Source organism: Heterodontus francisci, chromosome 26 (genome assembly GCF_036365525.1).
Source record: "Heterodontus francisci isolate sHetFra1 chromosome 26, sHetFra1.hap1, whole genome shotgun sequence".
NCBI classification, from domain to species: domain Eukaryota; kingdom Metazoa; phylum Chordata; class Chondrichthyes; order Heterodontiformes; family Heterodontidae; genus Heterodontus; species Heterodontus francisci.
Genome location: NC_090396.1, coordinates 20311002 through 20331565, shown reverse-complemented (window position 1 = coordinate 20331565; position 20564 = coordinate 20311002). Strand labels below are relative to the sequence as shown.

Genomic DNA, 20564 nt, shown 5'->3' with positions numbered 1-20564 from the left:
ACTGATTGGGCTCTGCTGACCGTGGGAGTCTAGGCTATTGCATGAAGAGCGGGTACTCGGACAGGTTCGGGGAGTTGCTGAGTATACTAGCCCATGGAACTGTACCCCAGTGAGACTCAGTGCCTTCACCGGGATGTGGGGGAACTGGGTTGGGAGCTGTGTTAAACAAATGAGACATTGGCTACATAAAATGTACAGCACTGAAACAGGCCATTCGGCCCAGCTGGTTCATGCTGCTGTTCATGCGCCACACAAGCCTCTTCCCACCCCCTTCACCTAACCCTCTCTGTGTACCCTTCTGTTCTTTTCTCACCCATGTAGTTATCTAGCTTCCCCTTAAATTCATCTAAACTCTTCACCTCAACTAGTCCTTCTGAAAGTTTTCCCACTGTTACGGAAACATTGTGCACAAAAATGAAAATATCCATTGCCCTGCTGATTGTTTGTACTTGCTGTCAAGAGCCTTGCAATCTCATGATCTGCTGTTTTGCAGCAAGGCTTCTGAGATCTACACTTCTTCCTTGTTCCCCTGCCAACCAATCACTTTGCAGCAGGACAGTTTGCCAAAAGAGAAAATAAATCTCTGGCTGCCGTGACGACGTCCTTAGGAGCAGTGACCACCTCAAGTCAGCCGTTGTGTCACCAACAACCTTTAATGACTTCTTAAAGGGGCTATGGTCACAAACCTGTCCTTGAGCAAACAAAGGATAGAGAGGTGTCCCCACATCTTGAGCATTGGGGCTGCTCCCTCCCTCCCCAGAAGATCGTGGTGTATTCTACTCTGCAGGGGGGCAAGGGGCCTCTTTGTTTTATTCATTGAAGAATGAAACAGCTGAGCAGGCAGGAGAGGGTTAAACCAGGAAGTGAATTTGGTACAGGTCACAAGCTGAATGTATGTGGGCCCTGAGAAGGGGCAGGCTCGCAGCAAATTCTCACCAACTTCAAAGACGTATGTGTCTGTAAGGGACTCTTACAGATTTTGGGAATAGAGGGATCGTTCTCCTTTCTGGTTCACGACAGCCAATCTTCCTGGTTACAGAAAGAAAGAGCTTGAGGCGACGAGCGAAGGATGATGGGATTTCTGCTGGGAAGTGGTAGATGGTCCGTCTCCAGTTGTGTCAATGAACTGTCGTTGAAACTCCAGCCCGAGATTGCGCGGGAGGAGAGAATCGATGAGCTTCACATGCTGCAGTACAAGAGGTGAGACAGAATGACTGTTGTACAAAAAATCCCCTCCTCATTTGAGGAGGTCACTGGGATTCTTCTCTGGGTTAAGCAAGGGGAAGAAAGTCATCCAGAGTCCGCATTTCCAATTGATATCCACAATACCTGCTGAAAAATGGGTAGGCACTGACTGAATGGGGATAGGTTGTGGTGCCTACCATAGTTAAATGACCTCGCTGAACTTACTGTCCGGGCTCATGCGTGAAGAAGATCCGTTTGGTCACAGCGTTGGAGTCTGATCCTGCCCATTGCGGACCTGCATTCCCAATAGGGATCCTTAGGTGGTGCATTTCTCCTTCCTTAAAGCAAAAGACCCTGGCTGAAAAGTTTTGAGACATCCAGAGGTTGCGAAGGGTGAAATATAAATGCTAACTTAGCAATGGTTTGGAATTGAGCCTGGGGACCCTGTCCTGTTAGGAATGCCTCAGCTACTCACTGGATCATCTGATGAGTGACCATCAAAGTCATTGGGAAGGAACATCGGATGGGTGTATAATGAATGAGTGTGTAACAAGTGTGTAATGGGAGTGTGTGTGCAACGTAGTGTAATGGATGAGTGGTTAGCAGTGTTTAACAGATGAGTGTGTAATGAGTGAGTATGTAATTGGTGAGTTTGTAAGGATGAATGTGTAATGGTAACAGGTGCGTGTATAACAGGTGAGTGTGCAACAGGTGAATGCATACAGGGTGAGTGTGTATTGGGTGAGTGTGTAATGGTGTGTAACAGGCAAATGTGTAACAGGTGAGTGTGTAACAGGCAAGCATGTAATGAGTGGGTGCGTACTGAGTGTGTAACAGGGAAGAGTGTAATAGGTGAGTATGTACGAGTGTGTAACAGGCAAGTGTGTAATGGGCAGGTGTGTAATGAATGTGTAATAGGTGGTTGTACAACAGGTATGTAATGGGCTGTTGTGTAATGGATGAGTGTACAATGTGTATGTAATGGGTGAGAGTGTAATGGGTAAGTGTGAAACAGGTGAGTGTGTAATGGTTTGTGACGAGTGAGTATGTAATGGGTGGGTGTAAAACAAGTATATAACAGGTGAATGTAGAATAGGCATGTCATGGGTGAGTATGTAACCAGTGTGTAACAGGCAAATGTGTAATGTGTGTGCAATGGGTGAATGTGTAACAGGTGGGTGTATAATAGGTGTATAACAGGAGGATGTGTAAGGGGAGAGTGTGTAATAAGTGTAAAATGGGTATGTAATGGGTGGGTGTGTAATGGATGTATAATGGGAGGGTGTGTGATGAGTGTGTAACAGGTATGTAATGGTGGATATGTAACAGGAGGGTGTGTCGCAGGTGTGTAACAGGAGGGTATGAAACAGAAGGGTGTACAACAAGTGTGTAATGGGCTGTAAATGTTCCCATGACACCATTTTGAAGAGCAGGGGAATTCTCCTTGATAGCTTGATCAATATTTATCCCTCAACTAACAGCACTAAAAACAGTCTGGTCATTATCACATTGCTATTTGTGGGATCTTGCTGTGCATAACTTGGCTGCCATGTTTCCTACATTACAGAATTGACTACATTTCAAAAGTATTTTGTTGGCTGTAAAGCACTTTAGAATGTCCTGAGGTTGTGAAAAGTGCTTTCTCAATGCAAGCCTTTTTAAATTTCCTTCGTGAGCCTCATGTAGTTCTTAACCTGCTTTTTAACAAAATGATGCATACAGGAGGTTGGAGTGAGCACATAGACACAGACAGAAACTAGTCTCCTTAGGGTCTGATCACAGTGTGGAGCAAATCTGCTGCATATTCTTATCTGTCCGTGACCATGACCCTGACCATGTTAGGGGTAAGGCTGGGAATGGAAGTTACCTCAGACACTACATTTGGAAAGTGTTACACTGCATTTTCTACAGCTAACTCCAATTTAATGGCATTTTGACAACACCGATTTGACATCTATCTATTTATCTATCTGCCTGTATCTATCTATCTATCCACTCATCTATCAATCCATCTATCTATGAATCTATTTACTGACTGTTTATCTATATGTATCTGTCTCTGTCTCTGCATATCTCTATCCCTCTATATGTGTGTATCTGTCTCTGTATCTAATTGCTGTTCATCTGTCTCTACACATCTATTGTTAGCCATCCTTCTATTTATGTAATATATCTTTATCTACCAATGTTTCCATTCACTGTCTATCCTGTCTGTATATGTATGTATCTGTCTCTCTATCTGTGTTTCTATTTAATGTCGATCTGTGTATGCTGCTATCTCTCTGGCCTGACAGCTGAGACAGTGCTTGTAGTATCCCTATTACTGCCCAGCAGAGTTCAGCTAACTCAGCACTCGTCTGGAGACTTATTTAATGATGTATTTACTCAGCTCGCTGTCCATGGGATTGTTTTACACTCACTTTTAAATGGCAACAGCAGGCACTGTGTCCTGACATTGGGCATGATGAAGAAACTGTACTTTTGATCATTTTCACTGATCACGTATGACCCTCAGAGCCCTCTGACCACAGATTAAAGCCAGCCAATGTTCAAAGGCCTGTTGAGATGAATAGGTGATAATTTTACACGTGATCTAGCTGGGAAGAGACATAATGTTATCAAATTTGCATAAAATGAGATTAGGTTAAATATAGCTTTGTGAGTTGTAGCATTCTCAGCTGGTGACCTGCTGTGCTGATTCACCCTCAGAATGTCACAAGTGAACATGTTTTGATGCATCTGCAAGATAACTGATAAAGAACCAGAGAGGGAGATGAGGAGAATTTTCTTTATGCAGAAAGTTCTTAGGATTTGGAAAGTGCAGGCTGAAATTGTGGAAGAAACCGATCCAATAGTAACTTTCAAAAGTGAATTGGGTATATCCTTGAAAAGGAAGCATTTGAAGGGCCATGGGGAAGGAGCAAGGGGAGTGGGATTAATTGTATAGCTCTTTCAATGAGCTGGCACAGGCACAATGGCTGAATGGCCTTCTTCTGTGCTGTAAGATTCTATGATTCTCTGAGAGGATTGTTCACCAGTCCTAACACAATGTAGCAAGTCTGGGGAACGTTAAGAAGGATGGACGAGTGAGGCTCGTCCACATTGGTGTGACAATCAATAGCCTCACTTTTTGAATCCTTCATCTTTGCCATCAATGCCCTCACTCTGATCTTTGGGATTCTCCCCCTACAGGATCATGGAAACACCTCTGTTTCTAGCTGCAAGAGCAAATGATGTCCATGCCATCAAAAAACTCCTCGAGTCTCCCTCCGTAGACCCTCTTGAAACAGGTGAGAGCCTGCATTTTATGTTTGGAAAAGAACTGAATGGTTTAACATTTTCATTTTGTTTGAAGACTGTTACAGAGGATTGTATAGGAAAAAAAGCACAGAAACTGGTCATTCAGCCCAACCAGTTCATGCTGGCATTTATGCTCCACTTGAGCCCCCTCCCGTTTTTCCTCATCTATCAGCATAATCCTATATTCTCTTCTCCCTCGTATGCTTATTCAGTCTTCCCTAAATGCATTTATATTATTTACTTCAACTACTCCCGTGGTAGCGAGCTCCACATTCACACCGCTCTCTGGGTAACAAAGTTCCATTTGAATTCCTTATTTGATTTCGTGGTGACTATCTTATATTGATGGCCTTTAGTTTTGCTCTGCCCCACAAGTAAAAACATTCTCTCTGGGGGGGGCAGAACCTTTGTTCCAGGGTCCAGATCCCACCGTCAGGATGAAATGCGGGTCGGGAACCTGGAAATGCCGGTGGTAGGACCCTGAGGGAGATTCTGGAGGAGGCGGCTAATTAAATGGCTGCCTTCTGGAGCCCCATCCAGTTAAGGACAGTGGGTGGGCTCTTGAGTTTGGAGGGCCAATAGGATGGCATCCAGCACTGAAAGATCAGCAGCCTCACTGTCAGAGGTAGGCGCTGCTGAATTATGTAGGGCGACGCGAGGGCGCTAGATTCCCAGGCGCTGGCCACAAATGGGGGATATGAGAAAGGTCAAAAGGGTTAGGGCCATTGGCCAGGAGGGGTAAGCCCCACACAGTAAGGGGCAGTGCTGCAGTTGCAGGCATTTATTAACGCGGCGCCTTCCCCATTGAATGGAGCCTCCGGCTTGATGGTTAAACCGGTCAGGAGATTGCCCTTAATTAAGCCCTCAAGGGGTTTAATTGGTTACCCTCTGTAGCCACGTAGGTAACCAATCCCACCATCACAGAATCCTGTGCAGGCAGAAATGTGTCTAGGAGCCTGCCGATGGGATTTCCATCTTGTTTTCATGCCTCACCCCACCCCAGACATGCCTTCATGGGCCTTTGAAAATTCTGCCCTCTGTGACTACACCAGCAAAAGCTTTCATAATTTTAAAGACCTGTATTAGGTCACCCCTTGGCCTTCTCTTTTCAAGAGAAAAGAGACCCAGTCTGTTCATCCTCTCCTGTTAGTAAACCTATCTTCAGGCTGGAATTTAAACCGACAGCAGGAGTCCTGGCAATGGACCAGAAGGCTGGCTGGGGTGACCCTACCTTGGCCCTATTTTGGTCCCCGGCTGAATTTCACAATGGGCAGCCAATTAACTGCCTGGTGCCAGGGATGGGATTTCACCTCCAGGAACTGCTGGCCAATCTGAGGGCCAGCAGCTCAGCAGTCCCAGCAGCCATTGCGGTTACTGCAGGAGGCCTGGGACCAGGAGCAGCCATGGAGTTCTGGGCCTTAGGCAAGTGGGGCAGGCTCGCTGGAGCCAGTCAGGAAGGCCCTGGCAAGGGGTGGGGGGAGGTGGGTAGTTGAGAGCACTGCGGTGGCCTTTGCCCCCAGAGGCCCTTGGTGGGCCACAGATTGCCTAGGCAGGAGGGTGCCACCCAACCCCCCCCCTCCCCCACCAGCCCACATGGAGGCTGCCTGGTGTTATTGGGCGGCCTCCTCATGTGGCGGAGGCACCCCCCACTGCTGGTAAAATGCTAGTGGCAGCGTGAAGAGGCCCTTAAGTGGCCATCAAGTGACCATTAAGGACCTCAATTGGCCTCCAGGCAGGAATGGCCTAAAGACCTGCTAAGGACAGGAATAAAAACCTGACCCGACCACAACAGAACCACATCCAACCCGAGCCCGACCCGGCCCGAGCCCGTCCATTTTTCCCCGTGCCCGACCCGACCCAAGCCCAACCTAACCACCAGAATGTTCACTTTACCTACCTTCCGATTCCGAATCCGTTTTTCACTTTTTCAGTTTGTGCAGACAAGCAACAAAAACTGTTAATTTGACTTGAAAGATTGTTCAAAAAGATGAAGATTAGAGACACGAAGTCAGTGATTGTTTGGTCACGAGTTAAAGAGAAACCCATGGAGTTGTGCCCAGACAGGTATTGCCACACTGTACCAGTATCTGTATTGTTTAAAATAAACATACTGTTACTGTATGTGTGTAGGGGCGGCACAGTGGCGCAGTGGTTAGCACTGCAGCCTCACAGCTCCAGCGACCCGGGTTCAATTCTGGGTACTGCCTGTGTGGAGTTTGCAAGTTCTCCCTGTGTCTGCGAGGGTTTCCTCCGGGTGCTCCGGTTTCCTCCCACATGCCAAAGACTTGCAGGTTAATAGGTTAATTGGCCATTATAAATTGCCCCTAGTATAGGTAGGTGGTAGGGAAATATAGGGACAGGTGGGGATGTGGTAGGAATATGGAATTAGTGTAGGATTAGTATAAATGGGTGGTTGATGGTCGGCACAGACTCGGTGGGCCGAAGGGCCTGTTTCAGTGCTGTATCTCTAAACTAAATTAGAGTCCTGACAGTGATCATTTCATATTTTTTTATACAAATGCTGTATATTTTATAATAATTAATCACTCAGGACCTTCCTGGTCTTTGCATCTCAGCTGCTCACTGGATAAACTTGCAGCAAGTATTTCAACCTGTAAAGCTAGAGTCTAGGTAATGTATAATGATATTTTCTGAGCCTTCGGGCAATTGCTGTGTTTATTTTAAGTAATATTGATACTGGTACAGTGTGGCACAACCTGTCTGGGCACAACTCCATGGGTTTCTCTTTAACTCGTGACCAAACAATCACTGACTTTGTGGCTCCAATCTTCATCTTTTTAAACAACCTTTCAAGTCCAATTATTACTGTGTGTGTCCAACCGGGACCTGGCCAGACCTGGACCTGGTCCGACCCGACCCGAGTTCGAAAGCCGGACCCGGAAGAGCGACCCACCGGACCCCGACACATGTCGTCGGGTTCTGTCGGGTTCGGGTCGAGTAGCAGGCCTTTAGAATGGCCTACCCTGCCCTGGACTAAATTCCGTGGCATGGGGAAGACGATGGGCAACCCCCCCCCACCCCCCAGCCCCCACCTTCGTTAGCAATTTTATAAGCCCCACCCCCACCTCCATTCCTGTCCCTACAGGACTTTTAAAATTCCGGCCTTTATATCAACCCACAACAAAGCATTCAGAGGCCACAATAAATCTACCATGACATTGTTACACTCTCCTTCAGAAGAGCCACTAACACCACAGTTAAACATTTGCAGAGTTACTCTACAAGACTCCTGTCATTAGACAGGAGTTCAGTTCACAGAATCAGCCTTATTGGCAGCCATGCCTTTCGTCCTGTAGGCCCTAAACTCTGTAATTCCCTCCCCAAACCTCTTTACTTCTCTCTCTCTCCCTTCCCTTAATGCATTCCTTAAAATATACTTGTGAACAAGCTTTTTGTCACCTGCCCTAATGTCTCCTTCTTTGGCAAGATGTCATTTTTTTTTGTCTTTTAATGCTCATCTGAAGTACCTTGGGACATTTAACTACCTTAAAGGCACTATATAAATGCAAGTTGTTGTTGCATATTGGTAAACCCCTAGCGTCACACTGGGAGCAGAGCTTTGAGCATTTCTGCGAATATTTCAAATGATTAATTGATGTTAAACTGAGTTATTATAGCTAATAATCAAATGACCTTGAGGACCATCATAGTACTTGATAAGCCTCATTAATAATAGCTTCATACTCATTGCATACTTTTGATGAATGTCTGATAATCCCCCCGATGTAGTGGTTAGGAGTGGCGTAATGACTGTGAGATGAACAATGTTTTGAAGTAGGGTTGCTAACTCAGGTTGGATGTGTTCCTGGAGGTTTCATCGCATGACCGCAAACCTCAACTCCCCTGCCCAGTCAAATGGTCTTTTTCCCATCTCCAATATTTTAATAACTTAGGAACAAAAATGTTCAAAGAAAATTAAAAAGACTTATTTTTTTTTAATGCCACCTATGATTTTTCACTTGGGTTTGCTTGCAGCAATGCCCAGGAGATTGATTTTTAATCCCCAGAGACTCCAGGACAATCCTGGGGTGCTGGCAACTCTAGCTTAAAGTAAACCTTAGTAAATGAGCTGAAATAATACCTTGTGTAATTGTAGCTGCATTATTTCCTGGTAGGAGTGATGGGTGAGACAGCATTGCACATAGCAGCATTGTACAGTAATTATGAGGTTGCAACAGTGCTGTTCGAAGAAGTTCCAGATCTTATCAATGTATCGGCCACCTCTGAGCTGTATGAAGGTAGTATTTACAGATTATTTCATTTCTCATGTTTACTGTTCACAAAAATGAGGTGGGGTGGGGTGGGGTTGGGGGGGTTGGGTGGGGGGGGGGGTTGTGGGGAGGCGCAGGGAGGGTGACTGCTGCAACAGTGTGGATGGGATCCTTGGATAGGCAAGGATTGAAGCATAAATGGGCATAGTGATTGAGGTGTGGTGTTGAGTAATGGTTTTGATCTGGGGGATGGATAATAAGTGAGGAATAGAGGATGGGTAGTGATTGGGGTATGGTGAATGGTTGTTGAGTGAGCACTGGGGGATGGGTAGTGAATGAAGAATGGGGAATGGATATTGAGGTGTGGGGGATGGGTAGTGAGTGAGGAATGGGGAATGGATATTGAGGTATGGGGGATGGGTAGTGAGTGAGGAATCGGGAACGGATCATGAGTGAAGTGTGGGGGATGGGTAGCGAGTGAGGAAGGGGAATGGATGTGAGTGAGGAATGGAGGATAGGTAGTGAGTGAGGAATGGGACATGGATAGTGAGTGAGGAACAGGAGATGGGTAGTGATTGAGGAATGGGGTATGGATAGTGAGTGAGGAACAGGGGATGGGTATTGAGTGAGGAACAGGGGATGGGTATTGAGTGAGAAACAGGGAATGGGTAGTGAGTGAGGAACAGGGGATGGGTATTGAGTGAGGAATGGGAAATGGATCGTGTGATAAACGGGGGATGGGTAGTGAGTGAGGAACAGGGGATAGGTAGTGAGGAATGGAAAACGGATCATGAGTGAGGAATGGCGGATGGGTAGTGAGTGATGAATGGGGGATGGGTAGTGAGTGGGGAATCGAGGATGGGTAGCGATTGAGGTATGGGGTTCAGGGCAGGAGAATGGTACTGATTGACAGGAATTGACTGCAAATTATTTTAATGACTAGGGATAACAGCCCTGCACATTGCTGTGGCAAACGAAAATGTTCATTTGGTTGAAGAATTGATAAACCGGGGAGCCGACTTGGCATCATCACGTGCAACTGGGATCATGTTTAGGAGAAGTGAAAATAACTTTATTTATTATGGTAAGAGTTCATCATAATTTGCTTCTGTGTGTATCATCTGCAAATATTGGAAACTTTGATAACAATATTCTTTTGTAAGATGTTGAGATATACCAGTGGATCTCCATTGGTAATGCCCACAGATAGTCGGGACAAAGCAAATATCCCTCAGAGCACAGTGATGCTTTAGGTATAGGAATGGGGATCTGGAGCTGATCTATCAGCTGGAGGCGTGCAGTGTCAGGTGTAAGGGGAGGCAGTGGGAATCTAATCAGAGAAACCACTTGACAGGCTGCCAGTAACTGTCAGGAAAATTTGAGAACAATTAATCATGGCAGGAAATGTGTTTTAAAAGGTATTCCGAGGGAATGGGGGTCAGTGGGTGAGGGTTGGTGTGGGGATCAAGTTGTGTGGTGTGGGAGAAGCGGCAGGCACAGCCTGCATTATCAATCCCTTAAAAAGAAAATCACTCAAAAGTTTCATGAATCATTTACATAAACATTGAAAAGGGGAGATAAAAATGGCAATTAGTTGTTCCAAATATATATTTATTAAAGCAAAAGGTTAGGGATGCTGGAGCGGTGAACACTATAGATACAGGTATGAAGATTACAGCCTCTGGAGCTGCATTGACTAGTAGAAATGTTTAGCTGCAGCAGCGACTGTACGGCACAATTATATTGCCCAAATAAGGAGTGTGTAACACAAGTAGTAAATTTATTATATTATAGATAGCTATTAAAAATAGCTAAGCTCTCAAATGTGATCTCTGGGATACTCTGCTCATAACTCCCGACGATATGTGTGAAGATCCTGCTCTTTCTGTGGGGAACACAGGGAGTAGTCAAGGACAAGCGAAGACTATTACACAAAACTGAAGTTCATTCCTCGAGTACTCTAACTCTCCCAGCCTGTATTTGCCTCCATTTTTCTGACATGTTGATTATTCCAAACATTTCTCATCCTATGAATGAAGAATTACTCACTTTTCAGCAATTTTACTTTATTACTAGACCGAGCTATTCAGGGTTAACATTCTCTTTCGTGGACCAGAGAGGGTGGCAGAGACAAAATGCATTTCTGGTACCTGGGAGAGTTAGAGTACAAGAGGGATAGGTATCGATGGACCAGCTGACCTTCTCTCAATTGTTGTTGTATTGGTGATGGTTGAGAGACTGTCTTGGTCAGACACATTCTGCTTTCTCTTCATTGAGTCAGTTTATTTGTCTCCAATTAGTTCTTTTGAGTTGTCACTTTGTTTCAGGTGAGCACGTGTTGTCTTTCGCTGCATGTGTTGGGAATAAAGAGATTGTCCAGTTCCTGATTGAAAAGGGAGCAGACATTAAGGCGCAGGATTACCTGGGTAAGTGTCGGAAATGGAAACTGTGAATACTAGTGACTTAGAAGTCAAGGTAAAGACTGGACAACTCTTGTTGCAGCCAATCTCCTGGCATGCCTGATATGCCAATTTATCAGTCTCAGAGATGGAAACATAGGAACAGGAGTAGGCCATTCAGCCCTTCAAGCCTGTTCTGCCATTCAATTAGATGATGGCTGATCTGCATCTTATCTCCATTTGTACACCTTGGTTCCGTAACTTTTAATTACTTTTGTCTAGCAAAAATTTATCAATCTCAATTTAGAAATTTTCAATTGACCCCCAGTTTCAACAGCTTTTTGGGGAGAGAGTTGCGGATTATCACTACCCTTTGTGTGAAAAGTGCCTCCTGACATTATCCCGGACATACCTAGCTCTAATTTTACGGTGCTTACTTGTTCTGGACTCCCCCACCAGAGGAAATAGTTTCTCTTTATCTACACTATTGAATCCTTTAATCATCTTAAACACAACAATCAGATCACTGCTTAATTTTCAATACTTAAGGGAATATAAGCCTAGTCTATGCAACCTGTCCTCATAATTTAACCCTTTTTTGCCCCAATGTCAATCGCTTGAATCTGCCATGCATTCACTCTGAGGCCAATATATCCTTCCTGAGATGTGGTGCCCAGAATTGAATCCAGATGATGAAATCACGAGTCTCACAGGAGATCACAAAGTTGTATGCTTCTAAAGCAGAAAGATTTTGTGAGGGGAGTGACTCACACAGAATACTGTTTCACCAGGTGTGCTATTATCTCTGAATAAGTATTCGGACATAGACCTGAGAGAAGAGTAAAAGCCTCCCCTGTTGTAGTGGACTGGGAAGTCCAGTAAGTCAGAGCTATTCAACTCTATAACTTAATGTTAAATCCCTTTATTGAACACAACACTCAGATTCTCAATGTATTGAGTTGCTTAGGTGTCAGCCGCGGCACAGTGGGTCTTGTCTCTGAGTTAGAAACATTTCAGCACAAGATCGAAGTTGACACTTCCAGCACAGTACCGAGGAAGTACTTTTAGAGGTGCCCGGCCTGCTCTCTCAGCCAGACATAAAAGATCTAAAAAATACTATTTGGGAGAAGAGCAGGGAAGTTCTCCCCGGTGTTTCTGGTCAATATTTATCCCATAACTAACATCATTAAAAACAGATTATCTGGCCGTTGTCACCTTGCTGTCTGTGGGAGTTTGCTATGCACAAATTGGTTGCCATGTTTCCTACTTTACAACAGTGACTACATTTCCAAAGTACTTAATTGGCTGTGAAGCTCTTTGGGGTGGCCCGAGGTTGTGAAAAGTGCCATGTAAATGCAAGTTTTTCTTTCTTTCTGCCAATGGGTCTAATTCAGGTAACACTGTTCTACATCACCTGGCACTGCAGGCCCATCGTTACACAGCACAGATGTATGATTTTATCCTGTCCCTCGATCCAGAGAATGGGAAACCAGCAGAAACAATCACAAACAATGATGGACTGACTCCCTTCAAACTTGCTGCCTTAAAAGGAAATGTACAGGTGAGGGATATGCTCACATATTCATGAAAGGCAAAGGCATCACCACTGAGAGGATCAGACTTGCACATACAGAAAGGAGCATATAAACCAGGTATGTAAGAGATCTGAAAGGAAGGGAGGTCTCTACATGCTTAATATTGTACAGAAACTAAATCCCAAAAAGACAGAGTTCCAACTTAAATAATGTACAGTACCCAAAAACGGATCAACACTCAAAATACTCCAGATGCTGGAAATCTGAAATAAAAACAGAAAATGCTGGAAATACTCAGAAGGTCAGACAGCATCTGTGGAGAGAGAAACAGAGTTAACGTTTCAGGTCGATGATCTCTCTTCAGAACTGCGAAAAGTTAGAAATGTAGGTTTTAAGCAAGTGAAAGGGGGAAGGGTGGAAAAAAGGACAAAAGGGAAGGTCAGTGACAGGGTGGAAGACAGGAGAGATGAATGACAAAAGAATTGGTGGTGCAAAGCCAAAGGGAGTGGTAATGGGACAAGTAAAGAAACAAAAGATGTGTCTAGAGGAGGTGTGAATTGCAGAATGCTGATCAGCTGTCATCCAAAAGCCAAAACAAGTTAAAACCAAAACCTGCAAGAAAAAAGAAACAAAAAGGGGACAGAGGTTATGATCTGAAATTGTTGAACTCAATGTTGAGTCCAGAAAGCTGTAAAATGCCTAATTGAAAGATGAGGCGCAGTTCCTCGAGCTTATGTTGAGCTTCATTTGAACACTGCAGCAGGCCGAGGACAGAGAGGTCAACATGACAGCAAGTTGGAGAATTAAAATGACAGGCGACCAGAAGCTCGGAGTCATACTTGTGGACTGGATTGAGTTTCCTGCAACCAATCTGCATTTGGTCTCCCCAAAACAGAGCAGACCACATTGTGAGCAGAGAATACATTATACTAAAATGAAAGAAATACGCATAAATTGTTGTTTCACCTGGAAGGAGTGTTTGGGGCCTTGGACAAGAGGAGAGAGGAGGAAAAAGGGCAGGTGTTGCATGTCCTGCACTTGCATGGAAAGGTGCCATGGGAAGGGGAGGGGCTGTTAGGAGCGATTCAGCAGTGGACCAAGGTGTCATGGAGGGAACATTCCCTTCGGAATCCTGAAAGGGGATGGGAGGGGAAGGTGCATTTGGTGGTGGCGTCATGCTGGAGGTGGCGGAAATGGTGAAGGATTATCCATTGAATAGGGAGGCTGGAGGAGGGTGGTGGAAGATGAGAACAGGGGAACCCTATCATGGTTCTGGGAGAGAGGGGAAGGGCTGACAGCAGAAGTGTGGGAAATGAGATAGACCAGGTTGAAAGCCCTGTCAACCACGGTGGGAGGAGGAATCCTTGGTTGAGGAAAAAGGAAGCCATTTTAGAAGCGCTGGTATGGAAGATTATCCCATTAGAACAGATGCAACAGAGGTAGAGAAACTGGGAGAAGGGAATTGAGTCCTTACAGAAAGCGGGGTGTAAGGAAGTGCAGTTGAGGTAGCTGTGTGAGTCAGTGGGCTTGTAGTAAATATTTGTTGATAGCCTATCCCAAGAAGTGCAGACAGGCAAGTCAAGGAGGGGAAGGGAAGATTTGGAGTTTGACCACGTGAATGTGAAGGAAGAGTGAAAATTGGAAGCAAAGTTGATGAAATTTTCCAGTTGGTATGAAAAGAGGCTATTCAGCTCATGAAGCCACTTTCTGTCATTGGTGTTAGGCTTGGTTCAACAGTGGCACTCTCGCTTCTGAGTCTGGAGGTTTGTATTTAAATGCAACTCTACAGACTTCAGCACAAAATCCAGGCTGACACTTCAGTGCAGTACTGAAGGTGTGCTGCACGGTTTGCCATGCCGTCTTTTGGATGAGACATTAAACCTAGGCATTAGGGGCTGAATTCTTTTGGGGTGCCGCACTCCGCTCATTTCCATAGAGGCCACGCGACACCTCCCCCCCCCACCACCATATTACATGGGGAGAGGTGGGTCATTCGGCGCAGCAAGAGTTTTGACAGTTGTGCATCAGGTGCTGGGGCCCTATTTTAAGAGCCCCAGCACCTGCTTCCTGACAGCTGTCAAAGAAATACTTACCTGACGGCTGAAGAGTGGGGCTGCTGTCAACCTGGCAGCAAAGCAGAAAGTGCCGCAGAAATCCAGCAGGTCAGGCAGCGTCTGTGGAGAGAGAAGCAGAGTTAACTTGTCCAAGTTTACAGACCTGACAGTTAACTCTGCTTCTCTCTCCACAGATGCTGCCTGACCTGCTGAGTGACCCCAGCACTTTCCGCTTTGGCACCACATACTTACCCTGCTGTGTCCCAGTGTCCTGTGAAGTTGTAATCCTCTTCTCCCACTCAAGTGTAACATTTCTTCTTGTAGGCGTGCTGCACCTGGGTGAATAATCGTACTTTTGCACATTCCAGGACGTGAGACTTAAATAGACCATAAAAGGTATTACAGAGGTTTACAGAGAACACACTGAAACAAATGGGAATGCACGGGTGTCACAGCAATGTAAATACGTCTTTCACTAAATGTTCCTCACCAATACATATGTCCTTTTCTCTGTGTGAATGATGTGTGCCAACATGTAGTGCCAATGTCACATCTCTTTGCACCGTTGGCCCTTCAGAAAAGCCAACGTATACAATAACATCATTGCCACGCCACCATTACTCATGAGCGTCTCCACGGATGCAGTGAAATGGACATTTGTTCAGTCAGCTGCTGCCTCTAATGGTTTACACAGAGCTCATGTCGGTTCCTATGGTGCAGAGAGCCTTTTCTGATAAGCCACCTACCTCACTGCTAGCCCTGCATGCAGAACCTGGGTGCCATCTGCCCTCCCATGCGTCTTTCATGTTGTAGGTCCTCAGCGTCCTCAAAGTTCGAGGAGGAATTCTGTTGACGTCTCTCCTCATCATGCCAGGCCTGGCCACTGTTGGGTGCGTAGTTGTGCAGGGCAGCAAAGAAAGGAGCTGGCCTTTTCAGCCCATAGTACAGCGCATCACCCTATCCATACAGGCATTGGTGGTGTTCTTTCAGCATGCCGATCTCCTGCTTAATGGTGGCTCATGTAGCTTGGTAGCTGGCATTGTATCTCTCCTCTGCAGCAGTGGTGGGGTCTCTCTCTCTCGTGTTGGGAGCCATGTCTGCAAAGGATAGCCCTTATCTCCAAGAAGCCACCCCTCCATCTGGGCCAGTTCAGTGAACAGTGGTGGCAGCCAGGACTGGTGCAAGACCCAGGTATCATGGCAGCTGCCCGAGAAGTGGTCACACATTCGCAGCAAAATCTGCAGTGATCACATACCAGCTTCATCTAGATTGAGAGGGCTCCTTTAATGTGACGTCTGCAAGTGGTAGCCTGGCAGTCGGCTTGATGACCACATGAGTGCAGTCTATGAACATTACAACCTATGGTTCTCCGGCATTGGTGCCAGAACCAATGGCCCTCTGGGCCTGGCTGTGAGAGTCTGTCCTGAAGCGGACATCCTCACTGGCCCTCTGGTGCAGGGCATTGGTGACCTCCCTGATGCAGCGGTGCACTGCCAACTGTGTGACCCCACAAAGGTCTATGGTGGGCCCCTAAAGGGGTGCAAAGGCATCAGGCTTGAGAACCACTGCCACTATGAGGAAAAAAGGCATGGGATGTGCACCGGAGCCCATGGGCTGCAGGTCATCCTTGAGCAGGGCACAGAGACGTGTCACCACCCTCTCTATATATGCACAATCGCCTCTGACACTGGTGCTCTGATATCCGATGGCATGTCATGTGGGGCCTGTAGATGCACGGCAAATGTAATGGCGAGCTCCCCTTGGGGGCTGCTGCTCATGACCAGGGGCCTCTACGGGGATTGCACCTGCCTGTTGATTTTGCCTCTGGCGCATACAGATCCTAACGAGCAGAGGATCACACAATGTAGGATGAGCCATACCTATTTCCATGTGATTAATAAAGTCGAACCCTACATGTTTTCAAACGTTCCGAATAGGGCATGGATTGGTGTTGACGGGTACATCAGCTGCTTTCATGGATCAACTATGTGGTGTGCCATTGCATTGCCCATCTTGGCCGACACTCAGAATGGCACAGCATGACCACATCAAGATCCTACCAGCTGAATCAATTGCCCCCACCATCCATACAACCTTACTGCTCCTGCCCTTTCTGGCACCCTCCCCACACACAGGGTGCCTCGTGAGCCATTGCTCCCTCACAAACACAAACAAACACAGAGACTACACTGTTAACGGAGGGATGGTACACAGTACCTCCCTTCATGCCAGCAGAGCTTTCCCACCAGTAATCCGAGACCCCTTCCCTTTACGAATGCAGAGTGAGACCCCTGTAATGCCCCCCCCTCCCTCCTCCCTTCCAGCATACAGAGTGAGACCTCTGTAATGCCCCACCTCCCTCCTCCCTTTAGGTATGCAGAGTGAGACCTCCGAAAAGAAACTTACCTTCTGCTGCGAAACCTTCTGCCTCTGAGGACCTGCCGGCTTTTCCAATTGTGGACGGGACGGCACGTGACGGCCGCCCGTTCATCGAAAAATCCGGAAGTGTCGGGGAAAGGTGCTGGGATGCATAATCAGCAAAGGTAAGTACCCTTTGCCATATGCTAATTGTGCTGCCGCCGCCGTGCAGTGGGGGGGGGCTGTACCGAGGTCCTGCCACCGCCGGTAAAATGCGGCGGGATCTTCTTGACATCGCGGGTTGAGGTGGGCCTCTCCCCACAGTATTTTACTGGCCCCTGCGCCGTGACCCGCGGCGTCAAGGGCCTGGTAAAATTCAGCCCTAGGTGTCCATAAAAGATGCCATGGCATTTTTTAACCAACATCACTAAAATAGATTATCTGATCACTTACCACATTGCTATTTGTGGGGCGTTGTTGTGTGTCATGTTTCCTATATTAAAACAATGACTACACTTCAAAAATACTGATTTGACTGTGAAGTGTTCTGGGATTTCCAGCAATGATAAAAAGTGCGATGTAAGGTTCTTTTTTTAATTGTCAATGTGCAGTTTACTCTATCATGGATTCTACCCTACTCTCTTAATCTCCTAATGAAAACTACTGAGTGAAGAATCTGTAATCTGCAAAATACCTGCTCATTTTCACCTCTCCATTACTCATCCCTGGCTTGCTGCCCTCTATAGACATTAACCTTTGACCAAGCAACACATGTATCCTGTCAAGTACATGAAGGTCCCATCCTCAATCAGACATAAAATAAATGACAGTCGCTAACATGTTGGATTTATATTGTATTTTGCAGCTGTTTCAACATTTAATGGGAAGGAGGGAATACCACATTCAATGGTTTTTCAAATCAGTCTCTGCCACGTTCTACGACCTCGCTGGCATTGATTCCTGGGATGACGATCACTCTGTCCTTGATCTGGTTTTGTGCAGTAATGAGGTTGAGGTAAGTCAAGGGGTTGCAGACAGAAACATACTCTGAAGGTGGCTGAGTAAAGGTTAAATGCTGAGTGTTTCTGCTTCATTCTGTTTTTTTCAGGCCCTGAAAATCCTCAATCTCCCTGCAATCAAAGCGCTGATCCATTTCAAGTGGAACAAATATGGAAAGTATTATTTCCGAACACTTGCTCTCTTCTACTTCATTTACATTATCATATTCACCTCCTGCTGCATCTTTCGACCTCTTATACCACGGCGTGACAATATCACAGACCCTAGAGACACACAGATTTTGGAAGAGGCGCCATTAAATGTTAGTACCATAACCATGGTGGGGTGGTACCAGCTACTGTTTGGACCGGGGGGATTCTCTGGGTTTGCATGGCCATCAGGAAGCCTCACCCACGGGACCACATATCAGCAATGAGGGTGTGCTGCCCGCCATTCACATCCATAAAGAGATGAGGCTACCCATTGGGACTGCCAACCACAAAAATACCCATTGAATACTATATTTCCCAAGTGCTATCTTTTCTTGAGTGGAAATCGAATTAAAGGGATGGTAGAGTGAAGTTTGGGTGACCCGCTTTATTACTTCTTGGATCTGGGTTTATAGGTCAGTCACTGCTTTTCTACTAAGGGTGAGTCAGCTAGGCCATCTCCAACCTGGAGTGGATATTCAGTGCATTGAGACCATCCTCATTATCTCCAGGCTAGACTGAGTGATTCACATGGACTAGCTTCCTCTTGGGTTGGGGAGGGCAGAGGTGTGTACTTCTGGTGGGACTTATTTTTATCAACAACAAGGGAGTGAAGAGAATAATCACAAAATCTGTGCAAATGATCAAGTTACTGAAGCACCATTTAGCAGGACAAACGAGCTTGGTAGCAACAAGCAGCAGGGTCCCAAGTGGAAACAAGCACAGTGTAGCTGCAAATGGGATAGCATTGGTGGGGTAGTCGTCTCACTCACACTGTACTTGTTCTGAGAGTGTTTGATGGGGAACAGTGTAGAGGGAGCTTTACTCTGTATCTAACCTGTGCTGTAGCTGTCCTGATAGTGTTTGATGGGACAGTGTAGTGGAAGCTTTACTCTATATCTAATCCGTGCTGTACCTGCCCTGGGAGTGTTTGATTGGACAGTGCAGGGGAAGCTTTACTCCGTATCTAATCCGTGCTGCACTGCCCTGGGAATGTTTGAGGCGACAGTGTAGAGGGAGCTTTACTCTGTATTTACTCTGTGCTCTAATGACGTTGGAATGTTTGACGATCATTCCTGAGGGAGCTTTACCATGCACCTTTCTTGCTATACACTGACCTAAGAGTATTTAATGGACAGTGTGGGTGATGGGGTGGGGTGAGACTTTACTACACTGTGGGCTGGCTGTTTTATCACTAAATGATACAATGAAAATTAGCAAAGTGTTGCAATCAGTAGATGTGGAATCATGTGTCACATTTATTTAGAGTGTATTCAGGCACTGAGATAGAGGAGAATAGAGAAATCCACCAGAATGAGCAAAGTGAATGGAATGATAGGCTGCTATTATTATCCAAGTGCTTAACATGTACATGTGAAATTGCTCTTTGTGCTATTTTTAGAGTTGTTGACATGTTTAGCATAAAGGTTGAGGCATAGTGACTTCAAGGAAGCATTTGTGAAGATTTCTTGTTTTTTTTTAGGCTTTGTTTAAGATATCACTGAAAGTACCAAAAAGAGAGGAACTCTTCACAATGTGGCTGTTCATAAGGACAGTAGCATCCTCTGGTTCTATGATTCATGCAAGAACTAATTGCCTGTCAGTGAAGTAGTGCAATGGGAGTTGCTTTCTGTGTTAAAATCTTACACTGACATTAACCTCCATTTTTCCTTTCAACCATCACAGTGCAATGGGTGTAACTTTCAGTCTCTGTCTCTTGATTCCAGCTATGCTATGCATCAAACAATGATTACATCCGCTTGGTGGGGGAGAGCATTTCTGTCTTCGGAGCCATTGCCATCCTTCTGATAGAAGTAAGGCAGATGTTTTTTTGCTCAGCTGGGTATGTAAGAGGAATGGAAACTATCACTGCGCTTAAAAAATAGCCCCAAAATTAGTATTAGTGATGAGCAGTCAATGCCTTCACTATGTTAGCAAAGGTGCTAATCCCATTTAAAATAAATGGGTTAACACTTGTGTTAATTTGTGGACAGAGGAAGCTCATATTCGGATAGTAATCTTGCCAACAGTAATTAAGAACAGATAGAACAGGGCGTTCCCATTAAACATGATATATACATGACTGGTAGAAGAGGACTTTTTCCTGTAGCTGACAGTTGATGTGACTGAGAATCATTTGACCATTGGTGGAGGCATCTGAGCCTTTCACAAAACCAAATTAACCTTTCACACCAAACCCAATGTAGGCTTCAAACAATCCTCCAGTGAAGGAATCACTTGGCAATGAAAAATGAAAAGGTCCATACATCAGTCAACCGCTCTTCAGTCTGCC

General features: G+C 45.7%; 1 protein-coding gene across 3 annotated transcripts in view; it reads left to right on the top strand.

Annotated features, from left to right (window-relative positions):
* The first annotated feature begins 582 nt into the window (after positions 1 to 582).
* Positions 583 to 20564, top strand: part of LOC137384537 (transient receptor potential cation channel subfamily V member 5-like) — a 53527-nt gene continuing 33545 nt past the window's right edge. The window contains exons 1-9 of one of the 3 annotated variants that reach the window (XM_068058679.1): positions 583 to 1200; positions 4378 to 4475; positions 8622 to 8744; positions 9661 to 9801; positions 11045 to 11143; positions 12511 to 12677; positions 17929 to 18078; positions 18172 to 18384; positions 19999 to 20085. In XM_068058679.1, coding sequence (XP_067914780.1) covers positions 1070 to 1200; positions 4378 to 4475; positions 8622 to 8744; positions 9661 to 9801; positions 11045 to 11143; positions 12511 to 12677; positions 17929 to 18078; positions 18172 to 18384; positions 19999 to 20085 — 1209 coding nt within the window. In that variant the 5' untranslated portion in view covers positions 583 to 1069. The remainder of the gene's footprint in view (positions 1201 to 4377; positions 4476 to 8621; positions 8745 to 9660; positions 9802 to 11044; positions 11144 to 12510; positions 12678 to 17928; positions 18079 to 18171; positions 18385 to 19998; positions 20086 to 20564) is intronic. The other 2 variants (XM_068058680.1, XM_068058681.1) reach the window with 2 other exon arrangements.